At 41.1% G+C, this 22,788-nt stretch overlaps 1 protein-coding gene across 6 annotated transcripts in view; it reads left to right on the top strand.

The window, feature by feature from the left end:
• Nucleotides 1-22,683, top strand: part of abr (ABR activator of RhoGEF and GTPase) — a 45,786-nt gene extending 23,103 nt beyond the window's left edge. For 4 of the 6 annotated variants that reach the window (XM_037270504.1, XM_037270505.1, XM_037270506.1 and 1 more), the window contains 14 exons: nucleotides 102-270; nucleotides 918-1,037; nucleotides 1,163-1,238; nucleotides 1,312-1,416; nucleotides 1,859-1,933; nucleotides 4,988-5,085; nucleotides 5,159-5,290; nucleotides 19,699-19,758; nucleotides 19,952-20,061; nucleotides 20,143-20,282; nucleotides 20,381-20,515; nucleotides 20,583-20,688; nucleotides 20,797-20,950; nucleotides 21,573-21,662. In XM_037270504.1, coding sequence (XP_037126399.1) covers nucleotides 102-270; nucleotides 918-1,037; nucleotides 1,163-1,238; nucleotides 1,312-1,416; nucleotides 1,859-1,933; nucleotides 4,988-5,085; nucleotides 5,159-5,290; nucleotides 19,699-19,758; nucleotides 19,952-20,061; nucleotides 20,143-20,282; nucleotides 20,381-20,515; nucleotides 20,583-20,688; nucleotides 20,797-20,950; nucleotides 21,573-21,662 — 1,570 coding nt within the window. Of the gene's footprint in view, nucleotides 1-101; nucleotides 271-917; nucleotides 1,038-1,162; nucleotides 1,239-1,311; nucleotides 1,417-1,858; nucleotides 1,934-4,987; nucleotides 5,086-5,158; nucleotides 5,291-15,763; nucleotides 16,269-19,698; nucleotides 19,759-19,951; nucleotides 20,062-20,142; nucleotides 20,283-20,380; nucleotides 20,516-20,582; nucleotides 20,689-20,796; nucleotides 20,951-21,572 lie in introns of those variants that run through there. The other 2 variants (XM_037270503.1, XM_037270508.1) reach the window with 2 other exon arrangements.
• Nucleotides 22,684-22,788: the final 105 nt, after the last annotated feature.

The raw sequence follows: 22,788 nt of genomic DNA on the forward strand, positions 1-22,788 counted from the left end.
TTTATTTATTTATTTATAAATATTAAATACTAGATTTGCTTGGAGCAGGGTTGCATTTTTTTTTTTTTACATGTTACATGTCTGTTTTTGTCCCTCTGCAGTCGTCACCAGCAATATGAGTGCAAGTGGTACATCCCTCTTGCAGACTTGACTTTCCAGACTCTGGATGAGTCTGACTCTTGCCATAGTATCCAAGTTCTCCCGGAGGATGAGATTGAAGAAATGAAGATGAAGATCTCACTCTTGAAGAATGAGATACAAAAAGAGAAGGTAAAGCTTTGCTCAATCTGTAAAAATAACAATAGCAATAGCAATTAAAATTAAAATTAAAATTTAAATAATAAATGAAAAATAATCTTCAGTTGAAACTATTAAATGATTAAACTTCTGGTTCGTGCCGGGTCATACGGACAAGCATTGGGACTGTAGCAGTTGGAAAAACAGATTTCAAGCCTACGATAAAGTTCCCCTGAAGGGGAGCAGAGAGAGTTCCCGTTATCTCGCTTGCATGGTGCTAAAAGTCTCCCACTCAGGGCACGCGGAGCAACCACGTCTGCTATTTCCAGCAAGCCAGAAGAGTGACACATCTAATAGTACACTGGTTGACTCACATTTTCCTGGGAAGGATGCATGTATTCATGTTTCTAAATAACATAATTAGCGGTTATATTTTAGACATTCAAAGGCGTTCCTGTAAAATAGGAAAAGGCCACTTCAGGCTGATAAGAACGGTGATGTTTTTCTTTTTGGAATCTGAGCAGTTCCTAAGCATTCCCAGGCAATCTTCTTCTTCTTTTGTATGGGGAAAAGATTATTTGTTTTTATTTGGTGGTTGCATTTATTTTTCTTTATTACATAATTGTTTATTTTGATCAAGTCTAAAAATGTATTCTTTTTTTGGGGGTGGGTTGTTTTAGAAAGCACCAAAGGGTCAGAACCGCGTGGAGCGTCTAAGGAAGAAGATGAACGAACAGGAATCTTGGCTGCTGCTTCACTCCCCCACAATCCCGTTCCGCCTCCACAACAAGCATGGCAAGGTAATACTTTTTAATTTTTTAATTTTTCTGCCACTCACATTGGATTGCTGCAGTACTCCAGTGTAACCACTAGATAGAGACATACCACAAGTTGTGTTTTGATGCTTATGGTTCTTTTCACGCAGAGCTACCTGTTCCTGCTCTCCTCAGACTATGAGAGGTCAGAATGGCGGGAAAGCATTCAGAAGCTCCAGAAGAAAGGTGATATAAATTCAAATTGCCCTTGACTAAAAAAAAAAAGTGCAACTCCAACAATGTCCATTCTTGTTTTCAGACCTTCAGGCGTGTGTATTAAGTTCAGTAGAGTTGCAGGTCCTGACTAGCTCCTGTTTCAAACTCCGAACCGTCCACAACATTCCCGTCACCAGTAATAAAGACGGTAAGACCAGATTCTTGCTTTTTCACCGCTCCCTAGGCCGCCGCAGAAATGTCATGTGACAGAATCGAGTTGCAATATGTTTCTCATCCAGCGGCTGGCGATCACAATGCGGTGCAGTGTGTCAGCGGTGGCTGACATGTTTGTTTTCGCTGCACATTCCCACAATGTTCAGGAGCCACTAGTGACATTAGAGCCATCTGGGCTACCTTCTCTGACATTCCTGTATGCCACAAGTGTTTTCAGATTTATGTCTCGATATAGAATATATGCAAAATGAAGTAATACAGATAGGCATGAAATCTCCTAAAACATTTGTCCTGCGACTGAAAAAAAAATCTGTTTAAAAATTACTGTCAGAGACTTTGAATTTGCTTCGGCCTTTCTTTGCAGAGTTTGCATATTCTAGGTGAGTAAAAAGTCAATGTGCCGCTTTTATCCCCAGATGAAGAAACTCCAGGCCTGTACGGCTTTCTTCATGTGATTGTTCACTCTGCCAAAGGATTCAAGGAGTCAGCCAGTAAGTCTGCCAGCAAAACAACTTTTCTTCTTCACCACACTTGTGCACACATTCCAGCTGCATGGAATCCTTTCACACATGAGCCAGTCAATCACTGTGGAGCGCACGTGCTCTTCTCATCAGGCCACGTCGAGGAAGAACACAAACACAAAGAGGGGAGAGTTGTGAGCGTTTTGTTTTTCTCAGACAGCGTAACGAAAAGCTTTAAGAACCAAAAATCATAATTACATAGTTTTTATCTTTTAAATTATAAGCTATACTTTCTGTCTTATTTTGCATCCTGTTATTGCGCAAACTCTGTGAATGAGTGTGTGGAGCATTTTGCCAGTGGGGTGTTTCCAAGTGGCTATTTCAGATGTGCCAGGAATGGACAGCTGGTATTTCCGTGCACATTGTACCCAGCCTGTCAATCACACAAGTTTAAATACCAAATGCATAACTAGGCAAAGAAAGATCATTTCCACGGTTACCGTGACAACTGCTAATGTAGTAAAGCTTCCTGCGTTCCGGGTAATGGATTGAAGCATGATCTCTTCGGAAAGCCCGTTTGAACCTCGGTCGGGAGCAAAGAGCTGAGGTGCTTACCAATGAGGAAATATTTGCCGTTGACCATATTAATGTTCTTTGCGTCCTTCGATAACACGTTAAAATAACAATTAACGGGGATCCAGATCCATGTGCGTTGTCAGCAGCAATGTTGTTCAGGAATTTAGCTGGCTGCTGCGGTTTTTGTTGACGTCTCCTTTGGTTCAACTCGAGACATTCCTTTTGTTCGAAAGCCACACTTGCTCCGCTATTAAAGATATTGTAACACGTGAATGTGGTTTGTGGCAACGTGCAAGCTATTATTCTAGTCAGCATTAATGGCAGCCACAATTTTTGGATCGTTGAGAAGATGTGATAATCCCGTTAGATGTTCTTCTGATTGTCAAGTCGCACAAATATAAATGAAAATATGCATACTGTACATGTCGCTGTCCCGTGGGCTTTTTATTCAGCCTGGGGTGTAGTTGGCAAACTAGGTCACGCAGGCAGGAGCGAGAAGTCAAATCTCCCAAATAATGATCTGTTATTTAAAAACACGACCTGTGAAAGTTGTTTTTTTTCTGTCTGTATGAGTGCAAGAGGATGCAAAATTCAATTTAAAAAAACGTTAATTACAATTAAAAAAACTTAATTAAAAAGTGCACATGGCCGTGCTACATTAGCGGCCCCGTTCATGAACCCAAATTAAAAAAAATTAATAGAATGAATTAATTATTGATTAGTCTTTACATCATGTGTTGACGCTGGGAGCAATCAAGGCCTTTGTTTAGTCTTATCATATTTTAGAATTGACATACCTTGTTACAGGCTAAAGCCATGCTAGCATGGATTGCCATTTTGTGCTATTAATAGTTTCCAATTCAATTATGACTGTTAAGAAAAGCTGCTTATTTGTTTCCCGGGCTGTCAAGTGATTCGGTGGAGCCTTAGTTTGACCCGGCTTTCAACACAACCCAAGGCTAAGATTAGCAATCCCGTATTAGAACTCGCAACAGCCTTCAGTCAAGAGAGATGAAAAAGGATGGGATCCATTAACCCCTGTTTGAAGGGTTCAGAGACCCCATGCAGAGCAATTCCTCCCCCCCCCCCCCCCCCCCCCCCCCCCCCCCCCCCTCAGAGTCAGCCTCGTGTTGACCTGCCAGGGAAATCGAAATTCCAGGCCACGTTTAGTTTGTCTTACTTTGAGGTAGACACCAAAAAAATATGACTCTGGCCTTGTTTCAGTTTGATGTCTGAGGCCTAAAAACACATTTTCAAATAGTGAGAAATGTCCATTGACACATTGGAGCTGTGCACACAAAAGACCTTCTGTTTCCAACCTAATTTTCTGGAATGTGTCTTACAAATTGAATGTGTGCTGGGGATTTTAGGTGTCAGTCAAACATCTGGTTCTAAAAGTGTACGACAACAAATCAGTTTATTAAATATCTCCCACGTGGCCGTGCTGAATTCCCCCTTTCAGTGAACTTCCTGCATATCATCACGACTGATCTTCCTAAAGTAATTATGCCCGCTTTTTAGAATGCTGAGAAAACAAGCAAGAAGAATGAGACCAGATGGGGTTCATTTAGTTGTAACATTTTGAAAGTATTTGACCACGTTTACAAGCCCCGCCTCTTCAAGGCACATATAACAATTCATAAAATATTGCGGTTTGTGTTCAAATATTACATTGAGTGTTTTGAAATAAGTGTGCTAAAGATGTGAAAGAAGTAAATCTATTTTTAAAATGCTTTTTATGAAGTCGCTTTATGTCAGATTTTCTCCCGGCAATAAATAATGGCTTCAATCGTTCTTGGTAGGCTTGCGGGAGGTTTATGTGAGGTTTCAACACACACACACCTTCCGTCCGGCCGTACATCCTTCGCTCAATCTCGCCAGCTATCGTGGCAAAAGGTCGAGCCATACGTCTATCCATCCATCATCATGTCAGGTGGAGTCTAACCCGAGGGAGCAAGTTGAGGCTATGAGACGTATAGACGCTTTACACACGGGCAGCACCTCACCCTGCAAGAAATGCCACAACAGCGTTAAAAAAAAAAAAAAAACATTAACCAATATAATTGCTTCGTGGAAAGGACAAGAGGGGCTGCATCCCAGGAGAATGACTGTCATTAAATGAGTGTGTACACCGAGCGGAAATTGATGTCTTCCAAAATACAATACAGTGACACTTCAAGGACTACTTGATGCAACAAAGCGGACATATTATTTTTGTTTTTTCTTCTGATGAGACTAATAAGTGCATATTTAAAAGTCATTCAAATAATATACTTAAAAGCAACACCACGTGTCACTTTTAATAGCTCAGTAGTTTTAATATTGTACATTATCATATTGTTAATCTAATTACTGACTATGATCTCATGAGAATATAGTGGGTGTAAAAATAAAAGCAATATATTGAGGTCATTATGAACGTCATTGAATCAATTTTGCATTTCAAGCCTACAAAATATTTTGATTAACAATAATAATAATGATTGACCTATTTGTTTTTCGTCCTAGATCTGTACTGCACCCTCGAAGTGGACTCTTTTGGATACTTTGTGAGCAAAGCTAAGACCAGAGTCTTCCGAGACACCGCTGAACCTCAATGGAATGAAGTCAGTGAAAACATCAGGTTCTCAGTTCTCTCTCCGTCCATATTTTCTAAAACGTCCTCGTGTTCCTCACCAGGAGTTTGAGATCGAGTTGGAGGGATCCCAGTTCTTACGAATCCTGTGCTATGAGAAGTGTTACGATAAAAGCATGCTCAACAAGGAAGACAACGAGATAGTGGACAAGATCATGGGCAAAGGGCAAGTTCAGGTAAGAGAGAGAGGAGCCATCGCTCAATTACAGATGCCTGTGTGTCCTCTCGGGGAGATTTCCCAACTAGCTGTCTAGTCTCTTAGCACAACGGTGTGGTTTTGTCGCGGTTGGCCTCTAATTGCCCCAGTTGGAGTCTAAAATCTAGTTTAGTCAAATGGGGTTTTCCCCGCCTTCTTGTGAGACATATACCATAAAAATCCCTTCTGGGGGTTTGTAAACCATACGATGGAATCTTAATGTTTCTTTCATGGATGATGAGGTTTTTCCGAGCCACCTACAGAATTGCTAGAAGAGTTAAGCACCTCTTATCGATTGTCCATTAACTGAATTAAAAGATTAAGCCGGTTATCCGGGAACTAAATAACACATTTAATGCCAGAATGTAGAAGATGATAATTCAGTTAAACTAGCTCAACGTTTGTTTGTTTGTTGCTTCAGAACTTATCGGTTTGACAGCTGAGAAACATTTGAGACTGAAAGTGGGGCAAACATGAAATCAACCCACACAGAACTCTTTTTTTTTTTTTTTTTTTTTTTTTTTTTTTTATAAAAAGGAAAGAGTCAACTCCAAAATAGTTGCTGCTTCTCATTAGACATATTTCAGTTTGGGAAATGTCAACAAACTTCTCAGCATTTCCTGTTTTCTTTGTACCGCTCGCGCATAACTTGGGCTCATCTACGAATCCCTAGTACACCTTGTTTACAAACATGACCTTAAGTTTATTCGAGAAGGACTTTACATCCATCATGAGGATTTATTCAAATTCCGGTGTGACTTCCTCTAAAGCTAAAAAAGTTGGTTGAATTTTTAGAGGAAATAAAAATCCACTGAAAATTTTTGAAGCGCGGTCGTGCATAACATCAGCAATTTCACTTTGGTGAATATCAACAGATTGATTCTGTAAGCCTTGTGTGGTATTTTCTTTTCCAAAAGAACAGCCAACCACAGCAAGAGAACAGCTTGAAGACAAAAAAAAAAGAGAATCGTTGAGCAGTTAACACTCCAGTAGCACCACATGTTACATTTGCTGCTTATCAAATTTAAGCTTTAGTGCTTTGTGGTTGGCACATTGTTTCTAATCCCTTTTTATATTTATAAAAAAAAGTTAGATGCATTTTATTTTATTTTATTTTATTTTTTTTAAATCATATCATTTAGTCCCACCTCATTTGTTATGACCACCAGACTCTGAGACAAATGTTTCTGGGAACATCCACTTCTAGCCAACAACAGAAGGGGGGGGGGGCAGTAAATAAATACACCACATGCTTAAAATGAAGATGGGAGAGAGTGAGTGCCATGTCCCAGACCCTTGAGAGGGTGGGAACAGTGTGGGCTTGATTATACGAGTGGGAAGGTTTTAGAGAAACATGATTTATTTGCGGAAGATGGGCTTAGATGGTCGTAGAAAAGTGTGTGGATTAAAATTGTGAAATGTTGTCAATCTGATTAAATAACATTGATATCATGACAGACATTTGTCCCGAGTGGAGATACTTTTGACTGTTTGCTTTCTTGGTGAAGTCAAGTTTAAAAGGGGCCTTCAATGTTTTGCTTTCCTCTCTCGAGGCCTTCCCAAGCTTGAAGATTAGTGGCTGACCGTAAATGGGCATATTGGGCTGGAAGTTCTCTTTTTTTATTTATTTTTTTGCTTGCTGGCTTCACTTTGAACACGATCTCTTGCGGGATACCTTCAGGCAGCATTTTGTTTTTTTAAAAATGGTTAAATGGATGACTGTGACGTCCCATGAACAGATAACCTTTGACCTCTGGGGTCTTTGTCTTAATCCTTTCATGAAACACCTCCCCTCCCGTCCATCAAAACGCCAGATTTTTGGTGAAAGCCTCTCTCCAGGTTGCCAGTCAAAGAAAAGAACTGTCTCCGTTCTGTGATGACTTTGGCATTTTGCCACTCATCTCCCCCTTGAATGTCGGTTCTCCATATCCACCGTGACCTTTCTTGTGAATACAAACGTCACACATATGGAAACTTGAATGGCACTTAACAGAGTGCAGACCGCCGCCATGTTAACAAAGCTGGAATCAAATTTAAGAGTGTCTTTTTTTTTTTTTTTTTTTGTTCGCGAGTAGTCTCTCTTGTTTTATCAGTGGGTCAGGCTGGTCCCCTTTAAAAGCTGCCAGTGGCCCAAAATTGTCCCGACGAGAAACAAACGAAATACAAGTTTGAACCACGTTCCATTTCTAACCCCCGAGACATCCCTGGAGGTTGTTTTTATTGCCTTGTATTTAGGTTGCGAGCACCTCTCAGCATCTCTTCAGTTAACGGGCCCCACTAAGCCGTAACCGGACCAGTTTCCCGGAGATAATGAGAGCCAGATAAGGCGAGGAAAAGAGAAAGAAGTGATGAAGTAGTTTTGCTTCTTAAAGGCCCCCCTCTTGGAAGTGCAGAAGCGGGATAGGGGTGCGCACATTAGCTGACGTTACGGGTGCAAAGGGGTTGTAAAGTTGGTGGTGAGCATCTGTCTGCACTCTCATTCCCACTTAAGTGCCGTCGTCTTCCCCTCGCCGTTAAGCATTAAATGCAAGGATTGACATTTATATGCTTTGTGAAGGGTTTATTGGAGAAAGGGTCGGCGTTTCGGCTAATTGCACATTGTCTTGTGAACTTTGTCGACAAGTGCGAGATGAGGAGACGATTTCTCAGACCATAACACCTGATCAGTAGTTCTCGTTTAAGGCTTGCAATTTTGTAATTGTAGATTTAAGGCAGTGCATTTGCATATTTGGAAGTATCTCATGGTGTCATTTCAAGCTGTGATCTGTCATGTCTGCATCCAACGCAGACGGTAGCTACAAGCACACACACACACACACACACACACACACACACACGAGCACACAAACAGCTGTCAACAACACTAACGGCTCGGATAATGGACGGTCAGCCTCGCTTCATTCGGACAAAGCTGTGTTGTAAATGATGTCAAATGCAGACTTGCTGTCTATTTACATGCATGTGCCTCCTTTTTCATGGTTTTGTCGCAGGCCGCAACGTAGTCATAGTTTCCGTCAGAAGAAAAAGATGAATGGTAATTAAAAAAAAAAAACTAGCAACATCTCTATTTTTTTTTTAAAAGTGAAGACCTTTTGCAATTTTAGTAAATGCACAATTTGTTTTCGCGGGCCAAATATAATTACACTACGGGCCAAATGGTGTAAGGTTTGATATTCGCGTATGATTTTTAATCCTTTACCACAAAGCTGCATTGTGCAAACCCCTGACTTGACATTCTTCATCCTGCCAACCTAAAATGAGCACTTTTTGTCTTGAGGGATTTATAGGCCATTTATATAGTACAGTATATCCTTCACTTGTTCTCGTCTTCATTTTGGAGTATTTTAATAGAAGAAAAAAAATCAATAATTGTGTCGTTGGACACAAAACTTATTGTTTTTTCTTTTCCCATTTGAGTCAGCAAATGCCATCTTTTATTGGTGCAGTACATCGGCCAAGAGTTAAAGTCATGTTGAAATCGCATTTCAGAAGCCGCTCTGCATCTGCGGACCCTGTGTAATGCGTTGAAGATGTAAAAAAAAAAAAAAAAAGCCATTTAAAGGCCAAAGCAGCTCTTGCTCCCTCCCTTCTCATTCCCCAGCCATTAATTTGTTTTGCCAACTATTTCAGATTGAAGGACACAATCTCTAAAAAAAAATAACGGATGAATCCCAGAGATGTTAAAGGCACGTAATCAGTCCTCATTATAACATTGCATAATCTCGAAGAGAGATTGACTACAGATGTCTGTTTTGTGAACACGCGCTACGTGGGGATGTAGAAGAGGAAGACAATTGGAATGAGAGCCCCAGATGGTGGCAAATAATACTATGCGGAGGGTTAGATTGAGAACAAAAGAGCTCATCGGAGCTGGAGAAATGAAATGCTCTCCAGAGAGACAGACTCCTTTTTCATATTCATTGGCGACCTTTTTTTTTTTTTGTCTTGCCGAGTCTTTGTGCCAAAGGTAATTGGAAACAGACTAAAGCGGGGGCCAGCTTAGTCATATTGGCGGCTGTCAAATTCTATGCTCAGATAACACTTAAACCGAATATTACGTTTTCCCTTTAAAAAAAAAAAAAAAATCCCATAGCTATTATTTCAGCTGATAAGAGAAGACAAAATAAAAGAGTGACCCCAAACATTTCTGTGACATTGGTGGAAAGTCACCCGCTTCCTTCCCATCACTAACTTGGCTTTCTTTGCAAGTAGTAAAGCTCATTTCATGCATTTGAGTGCCAACGTGCTGTGAGGCTCAGCTCATGGATTCATCTCAGCTTCGGGTCTGTGAAATCCTTCCTCAGTAGATAGATCAGTGTGTGACCACATACAATACTGTCAGTACTGGCATTTGACATTGGACGATTTTTTTTTTCCTATTCTGCTTTCTCAATAGATTTTTGCTGTCCTTGACTTTTCAATCATCCATTTTTATACTTACCCAAAGAGGTTAAAAGAAGAGGAATGAAAGTTTGGGTAGTGTAACTAAGAGATAAGTAAGGAGTCACTTAAGTCAAGCTGAGTCATCCCTGACTTCATCATAAAGGAAAAAAAAAATGTCCCCATGTTGTGTAAATATGTCCCCATTTTTTTTTTTTCTCTCTCAATTATTGTCACTACACAACGTTTCCTTCAGTGAATATAAAACAGTCAACTGTCACTTAGTATTGGTAGCTGGAGGTGCTGCAGCTGTTCCATTTGGCTTGGATGACATCTGCTCAGATCTCCTCATGTCATGTTACTGGCTTCATGGGTGAGTCAGAAGAGACAAACATCCACTTTGGAAGGGTACAAAGTACAAGCTCAGTAAAAAAAAAAAAAAAAAAAAAGGAAGAGCTGAATTGAGCTCCAGTTGACTTTTTCTTTTTTTTTCTTTTAATAATTCTAAATCGCGAGAATTTTTTTCATTTGCAGCTTTTCACTTCTAAATGCATCACGATCAAGTTCATGAAAATTCTAACTTGCCCGTCGTGCCTGTTGTTTGATCCTGCCTTATGACTTCCTGTCGCCAAAGTCAAGGGGGGCTGAATATCCATTTCCTGCTCAGACTGAGCCGTCTGCGTCGTACTGCTTCATGTTTACTTTTATCAGAATCCTGGGATACACTTTTGTCCAACTCTGATGCTTAAATGAGATCAAATGAGATTTGGGCTTTTCTATAATAATACGATTCTCATATCTTCTTAGTTGTTTATAGTCGATGAATTATTAATGGCATGTGGGGAATTTTGTCCTGGGTCTTTTAGAAACAAAAGATAATTACACACTTTATTTTAACATGCCATTTTGACAAGTTATAGCCACAAATGATGAAATATTTTTCCCCTGTGCAGTGATTCAATTGTTGTCACATGGAGAATAAATGTAGTAATTGTTCTCAAGTTGTCTTTGGGGATGTTATCAAGTTGTTCGCTGTTAAAAAAAAAGAAAAAAGTGGTTATTCAATGTCAATTGGATACTCCAAATCCAGCTGTGGTGCAAGTTAACACCACTTGTGACATTTTATGGATTCTTCAGATATTAAGAAATGTTTATAGCGCCATTTCTGTTGCAATCCACTAACACAGCACCAGAGAGACATTCAACTAATTAACAATAAACTCATTTAAATTGCTTCACAGGCCTTTTGTCTCAAGTGGTCACTTTCAATCACTTGAAGCAGCCTGTTGCGTAATCATCGTGCCACGATGAATATATATCGCAAGCATCTTTTCGAAAATGTCCCCCGGTAGACAAATCAAATGCTGGCAATCTCCATCGAGTGCGTGTACCTGTTCTCACTTTCAAAAGCGAGCCAAGTGGGCGTTTATGTGTTGTGTAATGTGTTGTGTAATCGCCGGGATGTGTTGAGTTTCACGATTTGCGGAGGAGGTGTTTGGGTATATTGAATCTTCTTGGCTCACTCCAGGATGTTTGATGAAGTCAGTGTGATGTGAGCAGGTCAGCAGGCCACTCTTTTTTTTTTTTTCTCCCCTGGCGTCTTCGGTTATTTTCACGCAAAAATCCAAACATCATAGGAGTTGTCGAGACAGGCATTTCCAGACCAGTTGTCATGGCAATACTGGGAGCTGATTCAAAAAAAAAAAATGTTCAGTTGGTTTTTATCTGACACAAACCTCTAGTCCAAATTTTGTCTTCAGTTTTTAAATAGTTTATTATGAAAAAAAAATAGCTTAGCAAATATGGGTTAGGCATTTCTTTACTGACCCGGATGAATAAAATAATTGCTCCTTTGCAAAGCATTTATTGAGGCGCTCCCATTTTGATGGACACACAAACTGGGTCATGCATTGTGACTGACTGCTTTTAATATTACCATAATTGTGACTCTTCTTAGACGAGCTTGAATATATAGCGATTTCTTTAATTATTTCAAGATATACTGTCTTACAAACGATTTTAATATATAAAAACAAAATTGGGATCAAAATGGTCAAATTTGATGATGACAACCGGAAGCAGTTTTCTATACGCCACTATTGCGTAATCCAGTCATCCTTCTTTCCCTCCCTCGTGCAATCTTCCAGGTGGCTGCATGCAGTCAGTCATGGTTTGACTCTCCAGAGTAAATAATTCAAGCAGGTCAGTAGCGTGTCATCCTCGGAAGCTTCCCTCGCGTCTTCTCTTCAAAATGGGTCACGCTGTACAGATGGCCCGGTCGGTCCCTGCCTGCACGAGGCTACGACACGAACACTTCACAAAGATCATTGCGCAATGTCAACACTAACCAACTGAGACTCAACCACTAATAATTTGTTCTTTGCAATTTAGTCATGTACCGATCCCATTGGAATGGAATCCAAAAAAAGTGAGACACAATGCAGTTCATTGATTGTTATACACTGCAATGTGGCAATCGGAATGGAATGGAAAGAACACAATCGGCTTTCCACAAACCGAGATAAAGAACGGCAAATGTTGCAATTCTCCATTGTTATATTACAAGTGGTTGACTACCAAGTCTTAAATCCAAATTATTTATTTGTCTCGCTCCTCTCCTGTTTCCCCTCACCACACCCTGCAACCCAAAAGAGACTAATGAAACCCCTCTTTTACTTTCTTCTTTCCTCCCTCCCTTGCCTTTGCTCTAAAGTGTTTAATAAGTGATGGAGCGGTTAATCTGTTGAAGATCACCCCCAAAGGCTTAGATGAAAAGAAAAGCAGAATAATCTGTCGAAAAACCCTGAGGCTGGTTCCCCAGCTTGGCAAACGTTGTATACGCTCCCGTTTTTTTTTTTGCACCCCCCCACAATTGTGGACACACAAACACAAACTCGAGCAGTAATAATTGGACTTGCAAGTTTAATTAATTTAAGATCATAACTATTTATTTTGACACCAGATTTACAGACTCCATTAAAAATGTAATGGCATTAATCGATTTTAGCTCCAAAAAACAAAAACATTTTATTAAAGAGACCACTGTGTTCTAAAATATAAAGAAAATGCTATGTGTTGTTCCCTTTCTGTGATTGGCTGTTGCTCAATTCCAAGGTTGGGTCAATTTGGAGCGGGTCCAACTCACCCATGACCCAATTGAGGATGGAGATGATAGAGATTTCCTCTTCATATGAGTGTTAAACATCTAATCTTTTTTTTTTTTATTCTGGTTTAATGATAATTACCAAAACGAATTCTAAACCAGAGCAGGTCATGAGCTCAACCTTCTGTCTCCGCCATAATTAATCACAAGGGGAGGTCCATTGCATATTAATGTTTGAGTGGCACAACCGTTAAATCGATCATTAATTCATCTCTGCTCGTAATTGTCACTTGAGCTTTGCTTCAAGGCTGGGGGTGAGTTTGGAAACTCAATCGCCCCGCATTTTCCCAATCCATCACTACAAACCATACAGTTGTCCATATTCTCTGGCCAACATGCAGAATTAAAACTCAGGAGGAAAAATGAGATGTAGCACAACCTCTTATTGATAAATGAGGTGTTCAAGGTCGATGTAGTCGCTTTGACGATGTGTGAGGTCACATCGAACCCGCAAAGATAAATGCTCAGCATCTCTTTTTATCAAACTATTACATATATCCATCATCCTCTCATATATTTATCACCCCATAGCACTTTTAGCCACTTGAATGCCTTCCAAGAAAATAGTTTTTTTGCACATGGCAAAGCCAAGCAACCACTAAACCCAAGTAGCACGAAATACAAATATTATCCTGGCACGTTACTCTGATGTTAATAGTCTACGATTAAATATCTTGTAGGGTGTAAATGTGACTTTGAGTCATGGCGGTTTTTCCAGAATAGACTTTTCTCGTACGTGCAGTGGTGTGAACCACAGTGTTCCGGCAACATGTGACGTAGGCTTGTTTTTAATACTATAAATAAATCAAAAATCCCAGTGGTGGCGTTTTCACTACATGATGTTGATTCGACGGGGTACGACTCTTGATTTGCTTTTGCGGGCCACACAAAATGATGTGGCGGGCCAGAATGTGGCCCCCGAGCCTTGGGTTTGACACCAGTTCTTTCGAGGTTCTCACTGATTCATCCCTGAAGTAAATTTTTATTTATTGATCCCTATTAACCTGTCATTGGGTGGACATTTCATCAAAACCGTGGCGCTGAAATGTTCCAAAGCTTTTTCCTACTGGTCTGCCCAGGACTGCTTTTCACATTTTGGGGTTTTGTTCAAATGTTTTGCTGAATTTTATTTTGTGAAGGAAAGTTTAGCTTGCCAACTGGCTGCTGCCCCCCCCCCCCTCTCTATAAATTGTCCAATCAGATGAAAGGTGATTGATTGTCATGGAAAGCCAACAAGACACATTACTTCCCCCTCTTGAGCTTTTGACTTTTATTTTTATCCTCTTATCTGCTTTATGGATGTTAAACCCTATTTGTGATCAAGACATGCACTTGGATGATAGATATCTATTTCTTTCCACTTCTTTTCTCTCATCTAAAAATATCTCATGTCTCCCTTGGGGTTTTCTTCCCTCTCATTTCCCCGCTCCAAAAAATGTTTTCCCAGACATTCTTTCCAAAAAGTGACGCATGGAGTGTGTGCGTCTCCGACTTGCAAATGTTGGGGGTTAAAAATATATACTGGTCGGGGTTGACTGAGGTCTTGGCTGTACAAAGTGGACACTGCCATACTCGCCATTTATCGCCATTTATCTGTTAAATTGAAATCTTCTCCCAGTCCTCCAGTCATCTTCCAATTTGTGCGGGATTCCATATTTAGAAAATTCACTTTCCCTCATAATATGCCGTGAGACTTATCATCTGTTCCAGGGTCATAATGTCATTTTCTTTTTTTGCAATGAAAAGCTTAAGAAAATGTCAAATGCATGGAAAGTCATTACTGTGATGCCCACTGAATTGAGGATTAGTGTTCCATTTTTGTTCAACCTTGTTATGCAACATTTTTTCCCCCACAAGTAGGAAAAAAAAATCCTAAAGTCAAAATAAGTGTCAAGAATTCTATACATCCATCCATCACCTTGTTGAAACCAGCTGAAATAAACAAAAATAAATAAATATAAATAAATATAAACACATTGAAATAAATTGAAATAAAAACAAATAAATAACAGGAACCATTCTTAAAGATAATGGAAGTATTTAAACTCCACCGCCAAGTAAATATAGCTATTTTGTGTATGTGACGTATTGATATAGCACCAAAAACTTTTTTTTTTTTTTTCAATTTTCCATTAAGTGGCATATTTTCTGCCAAAATGTTGCTCACACTGAATTGTACAATCTCAGGGTCATTCAACTCTACAACAGAAAGACTTCCTGAATGCAGCCTGGTGTCTTTTCTTGAGTAGAATATTTTGCCCTCTAGTAGAAAAGGAATGCGAGAAAGTGGATGGAGATGGAGTTTGACAGTAATGCCCAACCTCCTGCGCCCCCATTGATCCATTCAGACGCCTTTTTAAGAACAGACTGCGCTTTCTGAATAAAGAGTGTGATTCGCCTTTGACGTGTCTTGGAAGATGTGAGCTGGTGCATGCTTGCGTGCGCTTGTCTGCCGATGACTTTTCAATGTCAGCGGACAGGCGTAGCTACGTCAAAAGGGCTAAAGCACATTCATGGTGACTGACTTTGAAAGTGGGTGAAGGAACACTGGGCATGAGAACTATAATTGCGCGGGGAGGAAGTCATCTGCAACAAAAGGCTTAGTCGGCGGGCAGGAAGGAAAAGAAAGCTGGTTTCATTCGAAAAACATGTTTTTGTTTGCGTTTTATCGACAAGGAAATCTCCTTCTTCTTCATATTCGTTATTGCCACTTAGCCCACTTCCCCATTCGACATCATATGCGTCACGTTGACCAAGTCTGGGAAAGGTTGACAAAAGGTCAAATGGCCGAACAACAACATTGTGCCCCCCCCCCCCCCCCCCCCCCCCCGCGCCTCTCTCCTCTCTGTTGGAGGTGTGTCCACCAACATCTGGAGAAACCCGGCCGCTCCAGTGGTGGGGCGCATTCACTCCCTCCCCGCTCCGTCTCTCTTTTGCTCGCTCCCTCTCTCACGCTTGCGCTATCTGTGTTGGTAGTCAAACTGCACACAGCGAGGAGATGTTGCCAGCTGACTTTGGATCAGGCTCCGTGGTGGAATTATTACCAAGCTTATAAGGAAACCATGGCAACATTTTCTTCTCCTGCCATTTATCTTTTTGTCATTTTTCAAACGAAGATCTAACAGAATCTACTGGAGATTTTTTTTTTTGGGCTTCAATTGATCAGGATTCACCTCCTCCGCGTTTCCTCCACCCGCGTCTATCGGAAGAGGACACCTGAGATTTTGGGATGACGGAGATCCTCGTGTCGGATGTAAACCTGAACTCGGTGTGCGAGCATTTGGAGCAGCAGTGCTGCGTGGATGAGAATCAGCACAACCTGTCCAGCCAACCACAGACTCCCGTACTTAAGAGACACACCAACACCGGGGCCAAACTATGGGGTCGCGTCCGCAGCAAACTGCTCAGACAAAAGGTTTCTGACATGTGCTCGACTCTATCTTCCATCTATTCATCACTTTATCGCCTCCATCTGTCTACTTGAATTTTGTGTGGTCACGCCGCCTGGTGTCATTCAGCACAGATTGGGCTATTGTTCTTTGCATCTGCTCTGTTCAAACATCGTGAAGAGATCATGCAAGATTGTTTCTCATTACAAACATATATAAGCAGCTTTTTAAAATAGAAATGAAATTAAAATCACATTATGGTAAGTTTCTGTTAATGACCTTAATCGCCAACATTATTGTGAGTGCAGTCTTTATAAATGGAAACATAAGTAACCTTTAGCGCCCCCTTGTGGTCAATCGGAGTACTGTCCGCCCCTTTCCTAGAGTGGTAGCATTCCCCTCTGGCATTTCACATGCTGCACTTTGTTCTTCTTCATTAATTAACTGTCACGTGCACACTTGCCTCATGTTTTTCCTGCAATCGACTTCCCAAGGGCAGTTTTTGTTACAAGTTTGACCTTGTAGCTAATTTGTTTCTCACAAAGGGTTTATATAGCCATGTTCGATGCAATTAATAAGTGCTTCTTTAAAATATGAAAATAGTTATTGACATTAAATTTATTTTTATTTTTATTTTTTTAGGACACTTGCGGTTTTTCTTATTTCACCAAGAGTGTGTGTGTAAGCATCTCCCGCGTGAATTAGTCCCATTCATCCACACTCGCTTGCATTTAAAAAGGCTTTTTGAAATGTTGCTTTTATGAGTGCACTTACAGTGCTTCACTTCATTTCTGAGCTCAGTTACCTTTTGATCCTATCACGTCTGCTACAAATCTCTCTTTGTGTCCACCCCCATCCCGCATGTCAGCTTCGGCATGACGGTGATTGCTGTTTTGACAGAAGAGCGAGCACATACATACCTTCTCTGTTTGAAAAAAGGAGCATGGCTTCCTGTTGCGGCTTTTTTTTTTTTTTTTTTTTTTTAATGATCTGATAATGCTAATCTTGCTTGTGTTGGAATTATAGCTATTTGATTGTAAGTATTATTGCAATATTTTTCTAGTGCTAACACTCTTTTCCAAAATCAGCCACATTTTCATATAAGAGTCAAATTAATCGGAAGCGGACAAGAATTGGTTTTAGTCCTTCAGCCCAATAAAGGCGAAATCAGATGTGATCGGAAAAGGTCTGGCTTTAAAAAGTCATGAGACTAAAGTGAGACTATGCCAAACGGGCACAGATTGTGATGATGCTCATACTCGATTGTTGCCGGGGATTTGCTTATCTGGTCGACATCGTGTTCTCTGCCTGGTGACCTGTTTGCTGGATTTGTTTTGTGTTTTCTTTGTGCACTTTCAGCCAGCTTAGAGTTGAGAACAATGGAGCTGTCGAAACAGCTTACTCATTGGAAGGCAACCAAATTTGAGCATTTTTATCCGCAGTTATCCCACTTTCTGCCCGTGCTGCATTTTAGCCTAAGTGCCTTTTCATTTTCATATTTTGATTAGTGCTGATGAGATACAGTGGAAACTCCAATTTAATTTATTCCAAAAGTCCTGGTCAGGGAAATGCAAGTATGTAATCCTTTCCAACCTTATTGGTATGTACATAAAAAAAAAGCCTTTTATGCAATATCATAGAATTTCTTCATGTTTCCATTGAGTAGTCCAGTTCTGCTCACCACAGCACACTGAGGGCTAATAAATCTCAATCTGGTTTGCATTTCAACTCTAGGCCAAATAACAAAAATGCTGAACACCAATTGGCACCCCTTGCGATTTTTGACATTGCACTCCAGCTGACATTGAAGACTCATCGCTAAAAATGCAGCCCTGCTCATGATTTGTTTCCACTGCACTGGATTAAATCAAGTAGCATGTAGCCGAGCTAATCATTGTTTGGATGATAAGTATGAATTTATCTTCTGTGTTCCTATTGTAGAATGAATTTAGAATAGAATTTAAATTCAAGGCTCGATATTCAATTGAATAATTTTGTCCGCATCAGCGGTCTTAGTCACCCAGACTCCGTGTTGCGTAATAAGTGTAACGCGTGCCTCTGTTGCTTTGTGCACACCCGAGAAGAGAATCTCTCCGTGCCCGCAGAGATATGCACGCTCCGCAAATCATAAGCCTCGGCCGCCTCAAAGCTCTCGCCCATTGGACCGGGCGGCAATTTGGCCAAAGACGGCAACATAGTAACCAAGCGCTCACATGGCCACGGTGACATCAGCTGCTGTTGAGGGAAGAAAGTCGTGCTCGCCGCCTTCGCATGTAAACATGCTGATGTGGTTCATGTCCCTAAAAATAGTCCCGTTGCCTTCATGTTAGCGGGATGTGTCACATCTGGAACAACGCTCTCATCTCATCTTATCCCGTGAGCCTAATAAAGCAAGCTGTGCCATTTGAGTCTCATATCTAATTAAAGGACTCATAAGCTCTTTGAGGCTAATGAATATTTAAGCATAGCAATAATGAAACCAAATAATCCAGTATGTTTGGGTTTTGAGAAGCTGCAGTTTCTCTTCTCCTCAATTTTACATATGATTACAAAGAAAGCTTTAATGGGAATCATGTGAGGATGAAACACGCACACGTGTAAGGTCGTCATGTGATTATAATAATTATAAACCAAAGGTTCTCTATGGGTTGGGATTTTCCATCTAACTCCCTTTTTGGCTGAAATACAAATGTAAACAAATGTTCCTGTCATTATATTTCATTTTGCGAGAACAGAGACTGTGTTTTGTTTATTTTTAAACCTCTAAAATTGAACAGGGTCATGTGACTTTTTTTTTTTTTCCCTATAGGAGACTTTAGAAGTTGATTCATCACTCACAATTAAGGACAGAATTCGTCACTGACGTTTATCTAAATTTGCTGGAATCCGGAGAGTTAAGGACAGTAAAGCGTTTGTTTGGGTGAAGGTCACTGAGTGGAAACGCTGCCCGCTATATGCTCCACTTAGTTTTTACAACCCTATTGGAGACCATTCATTTTTAATCAGGCTTCAGCAGCGTGCAAGGGGGAGGGAATTTTTTTTTTTTGATGGGGGGGGGGGGGTGTCTAGGAGAAGCATCATCTCATGGCGGTAGCCGTGTAAAGACTGAGTTGCACTAATCACCCGTCACTCTTCTCAAAGCCAATCTCTGCTGGGAAAAGCAACAAATGGCATTTTTACAAGACAATGAAATGCGCTCCTAGAGAATGTGTAATGGCTGAAGCCTGCCAAAGTATTTGATTGCCAAAGTTTTTTTATTAGAGGTTGTGTTGACATAATATAGTGGTGCACACACTAAAATTCAGAAAGCAACTTCGACGTTGCACAAAATCAGATGTGTCTTTGTGACTTTAATCTGATGTGAAACACGCAAACCTGACCCCTGTGATGATAATGTAGCTTATCCAGCCGGCATGTTTGGCATCGCTCAAAGACTGTCTCTGTTGTGTCTTCCAGCTGGATCCTCAAACGGTGCAGTCCAAGAACTGGCACATGGACGTCATCGAGATGAACGGGGTAAGATGGCAACTAAAATCGATTTTGCAAATTTCCTCAATCCGTCTCCTGATATATTAAAATCTGGATTTATCTTGAGAGTTGGACTAAAAGCCTTAAATATTAAATTAACTGGTCACGAGGGGGGCCCAGGCATGGGTGCTGCATACTTAGAATTGTCTTTTTTTTTGTGTGCGTGTGGGGGTGTTTTTAGATAAAGGTGGAATTCTCTATGAAGTTTACAAGCAGGGACCTGAGTTTGAAGCGGACGCCATCCAAAAAACAGAGTGGTGTGTTTGGAGTCAAAATCAATGTGGTAACAAAGTAAGTATCAAATAAGTCAAAATTGGTGTCCCCCATCAATGAAGCCCCGCCCCCAAAATGGCTACATGATGTTGTTTACAGGCGCGAGCGCTCCAAAGTGCCTTACATTGTCCGCCAGTGCATTGAGGAAGTGGAGAAGAGGGGAATCGACGAGGTGGGAATCTACAGGATCTCAGGGGTGGCCACTGATATCCAGAACCTCAAAACAGCATTTGATACCAGTAAGAAGTTTCTCTTGTCTTTCTTCAGAAGCATTTTTGAGCTCTGTCATTAGGAGTTTTGGGTTGAGTTTGTAACCGGGGTTGGCTGACCCCCTTAGATACCAAAGACATCTTGGTGATGCTGAGCGACATGGACATCAACGCCATCGCCGGAACCCTCAAGCTGTACTTCAGGGAGCTGCCGGAACCTTTGCTCACCGACCGCCTGTACCCGGCCTTCATGGAGGGAATATGTAAGACGTCTTTTGTAAGACCTCGGTGTGGGATTTTGGAGCTGGACGTAATGCCTTTCTTCCGTAGCGCTCTCCGACCCTGCGGCAAAGGAGAACTGCATGATGCACCTCCTACGCTCGTTGCCCGACCCCAACCTCATGACCTTCCTCACTCTGCTGGAGCACCTCAAGCGGTATATTTGTCATTTGTTCTCCACCAAAGCTAAATTGTTAGCGCCGTACAAGTACAGCTATTACTCGAACTTGTTTTGAACGCTCGCTTCGTTTGACTCCTCCCACAGGGTGGCAGAGAAGGAACCCATCAACAAGATGTCCCTCCATAACCTGGCTACAGTATTTGGCCCCACTCTGCTCAGACCTTCCGAGTCGGAGAGCAGCAAGGGACAGACTATTACCTCGGCCTCTGACATCTGGTCACATGACGTCATGGCACAGGTACACCCCAATATCCCACTGTGTTATCTTTTGGACATATTAGCAACAACAGCTGCGTGATAAAGACTTTTTTAATTGTTTATAATTTATGATAACTCATTTGATTGGTTCCTGTCTCAAAATAAGTCATATGAATGTCTCGAAGCCATTCTCCTATCTGCATCAATTCGTTTATCACGAGGGAAGTCGTTTATTGCTCATTCCTGTCATTTTATGACCCACCCCCCCCCAAACTGTTTAAATATCCTAAAATAGTATAGCATGCACAGAGAGAGCCTCATGCATCCGTTCCACCAAGTCAGTGTTTGTCTTGGAGATCACCTAAGGGGCTTTGTTTTTGTTCAAAGTTCGCTAAAGCTGACTGGAGCTCAAACTGGGACATAAGTGAAGCGAACAGTCATCTCTGGAGTCACATAATGTAATAAAGCAAGAAGCAATTCCATTAGTTCAAATTGTACTGGTTTGTCTTGCCGTATAAATCCATCTGTAAATCAAATGCGATCATACCCAGCAGGCAACACAAGAAATAAATGTTGTAGAACTTGCAATCACACATTGTTGTAGTGAAAGGAGCCCATAACATTTCCGAAAATGGTTATATGTGTGTGACCTATGTGTCCAGGTGCAAGTGCTGCTCTACTACCTGCAGCATCCTCCCATCTCCTTTGCTGAGCTTAAGCGAAACACGCTCTACTTCTCCACCGACGTTTAAGCCCATCTCACCCGCGTCGGGGTGACAAACGAAGAGTGAGAGACTGCTGACGACTTCCGGTCCTCTTACCTCGCCTCTCCTGCAAGCGCGCATCTCCTCTTGACTGTACAGCACTCCCCCCCTCCAATCTTATTCCGAGTCCCTCCGCCCTGCATAGGAAGGTGGTGACTTTTTTTGTGGTTTTCATATAAAGTTACGTTTGAAATAAGAGGAGAGTCGAACGCATTCGGATGAGAAAGCGTTCGGAAGCCGCCCTGGTTCAGTTTTTGCGGGAGAGGAGGGATTTTGGAGGCCACAGCCTGGCGCCGTGGCACCGGATCAAGCCCGGGGACGCGGCGTCGAGCCTTGTCCCCTGTTTAGAGGCATTCCACAACTGCATTTATGTTTTATAATATTTCTGTTGTTTCCTTTTTCTGTCTTTCTGGCTTTGCGCACGTGGAGGAGAAGTTGTGTTTCTGTGAATATGTGTGTGTGTGTGTGGGGGGGGGGGAATGAATGGCTGGCAAAGAGTGTCTATTTCTTAAGAAGACATTCTCTCCCCACTGATTCTTGGCCAGATTAGCCCTATTTATTTTAAATATCTATATATATATATATGTGCCTGTACAGTTGTGTGCAACTAGAGAGATGCTCTAAGGAGTTTTGTTTTTTGAAGTCTATTCAGGTTGTGATGTTATTTTGTAGTCACATTTGCTCACTTACCATATTCATGGTAAGTTGTACGGAAACGTTCACCACAGAATTTGTTACCCGCCACTTTGTCGAGAAAAAAGGTTAGTTGGGACTCAATAGGGAGGTAAAACACAAAAACTGATTTTCTTTTTTTCTTTCTTCGTGTTGCATTGCAAGCCTGTTTCAAGCATCTCACTGCACCGATTGTGTAGTTGCCCTCATTGCATGTTCAGATGGTGATTGAAATGAGGCAAAGTAACGCAAAGAGACCTTTTCTGCTTTGTACAAAGCCAATCTTTCATGCTGTCAGGTCTGCAACATATTGAAGAAATACTGCAAAAAAAAAAAACCTGAGTAATACGATTTGGTATTTTTCATAAAAGAATAAAAATCAAAGTTAAAAAATTGTATTTTACTTTCTTTGAGAAGAATTTAAGTATGTTGTACTGAAATG

This window comes from Syngnathus acus, chromosome 14 (assembly GCF_901709675.1).
Source record: "Syngnathus acus chromosome 14, fSynAcu1.2, whole genome shotgun sequence".
In the NCBI taxonomy this organism is placed as follows: domain Eukaryota; kingdom Metazoa; phylum Chordata; class Actinopteri; order Syngnathiformes; family Syngnathidae; genus Syngnathus; species Syngnathus acus.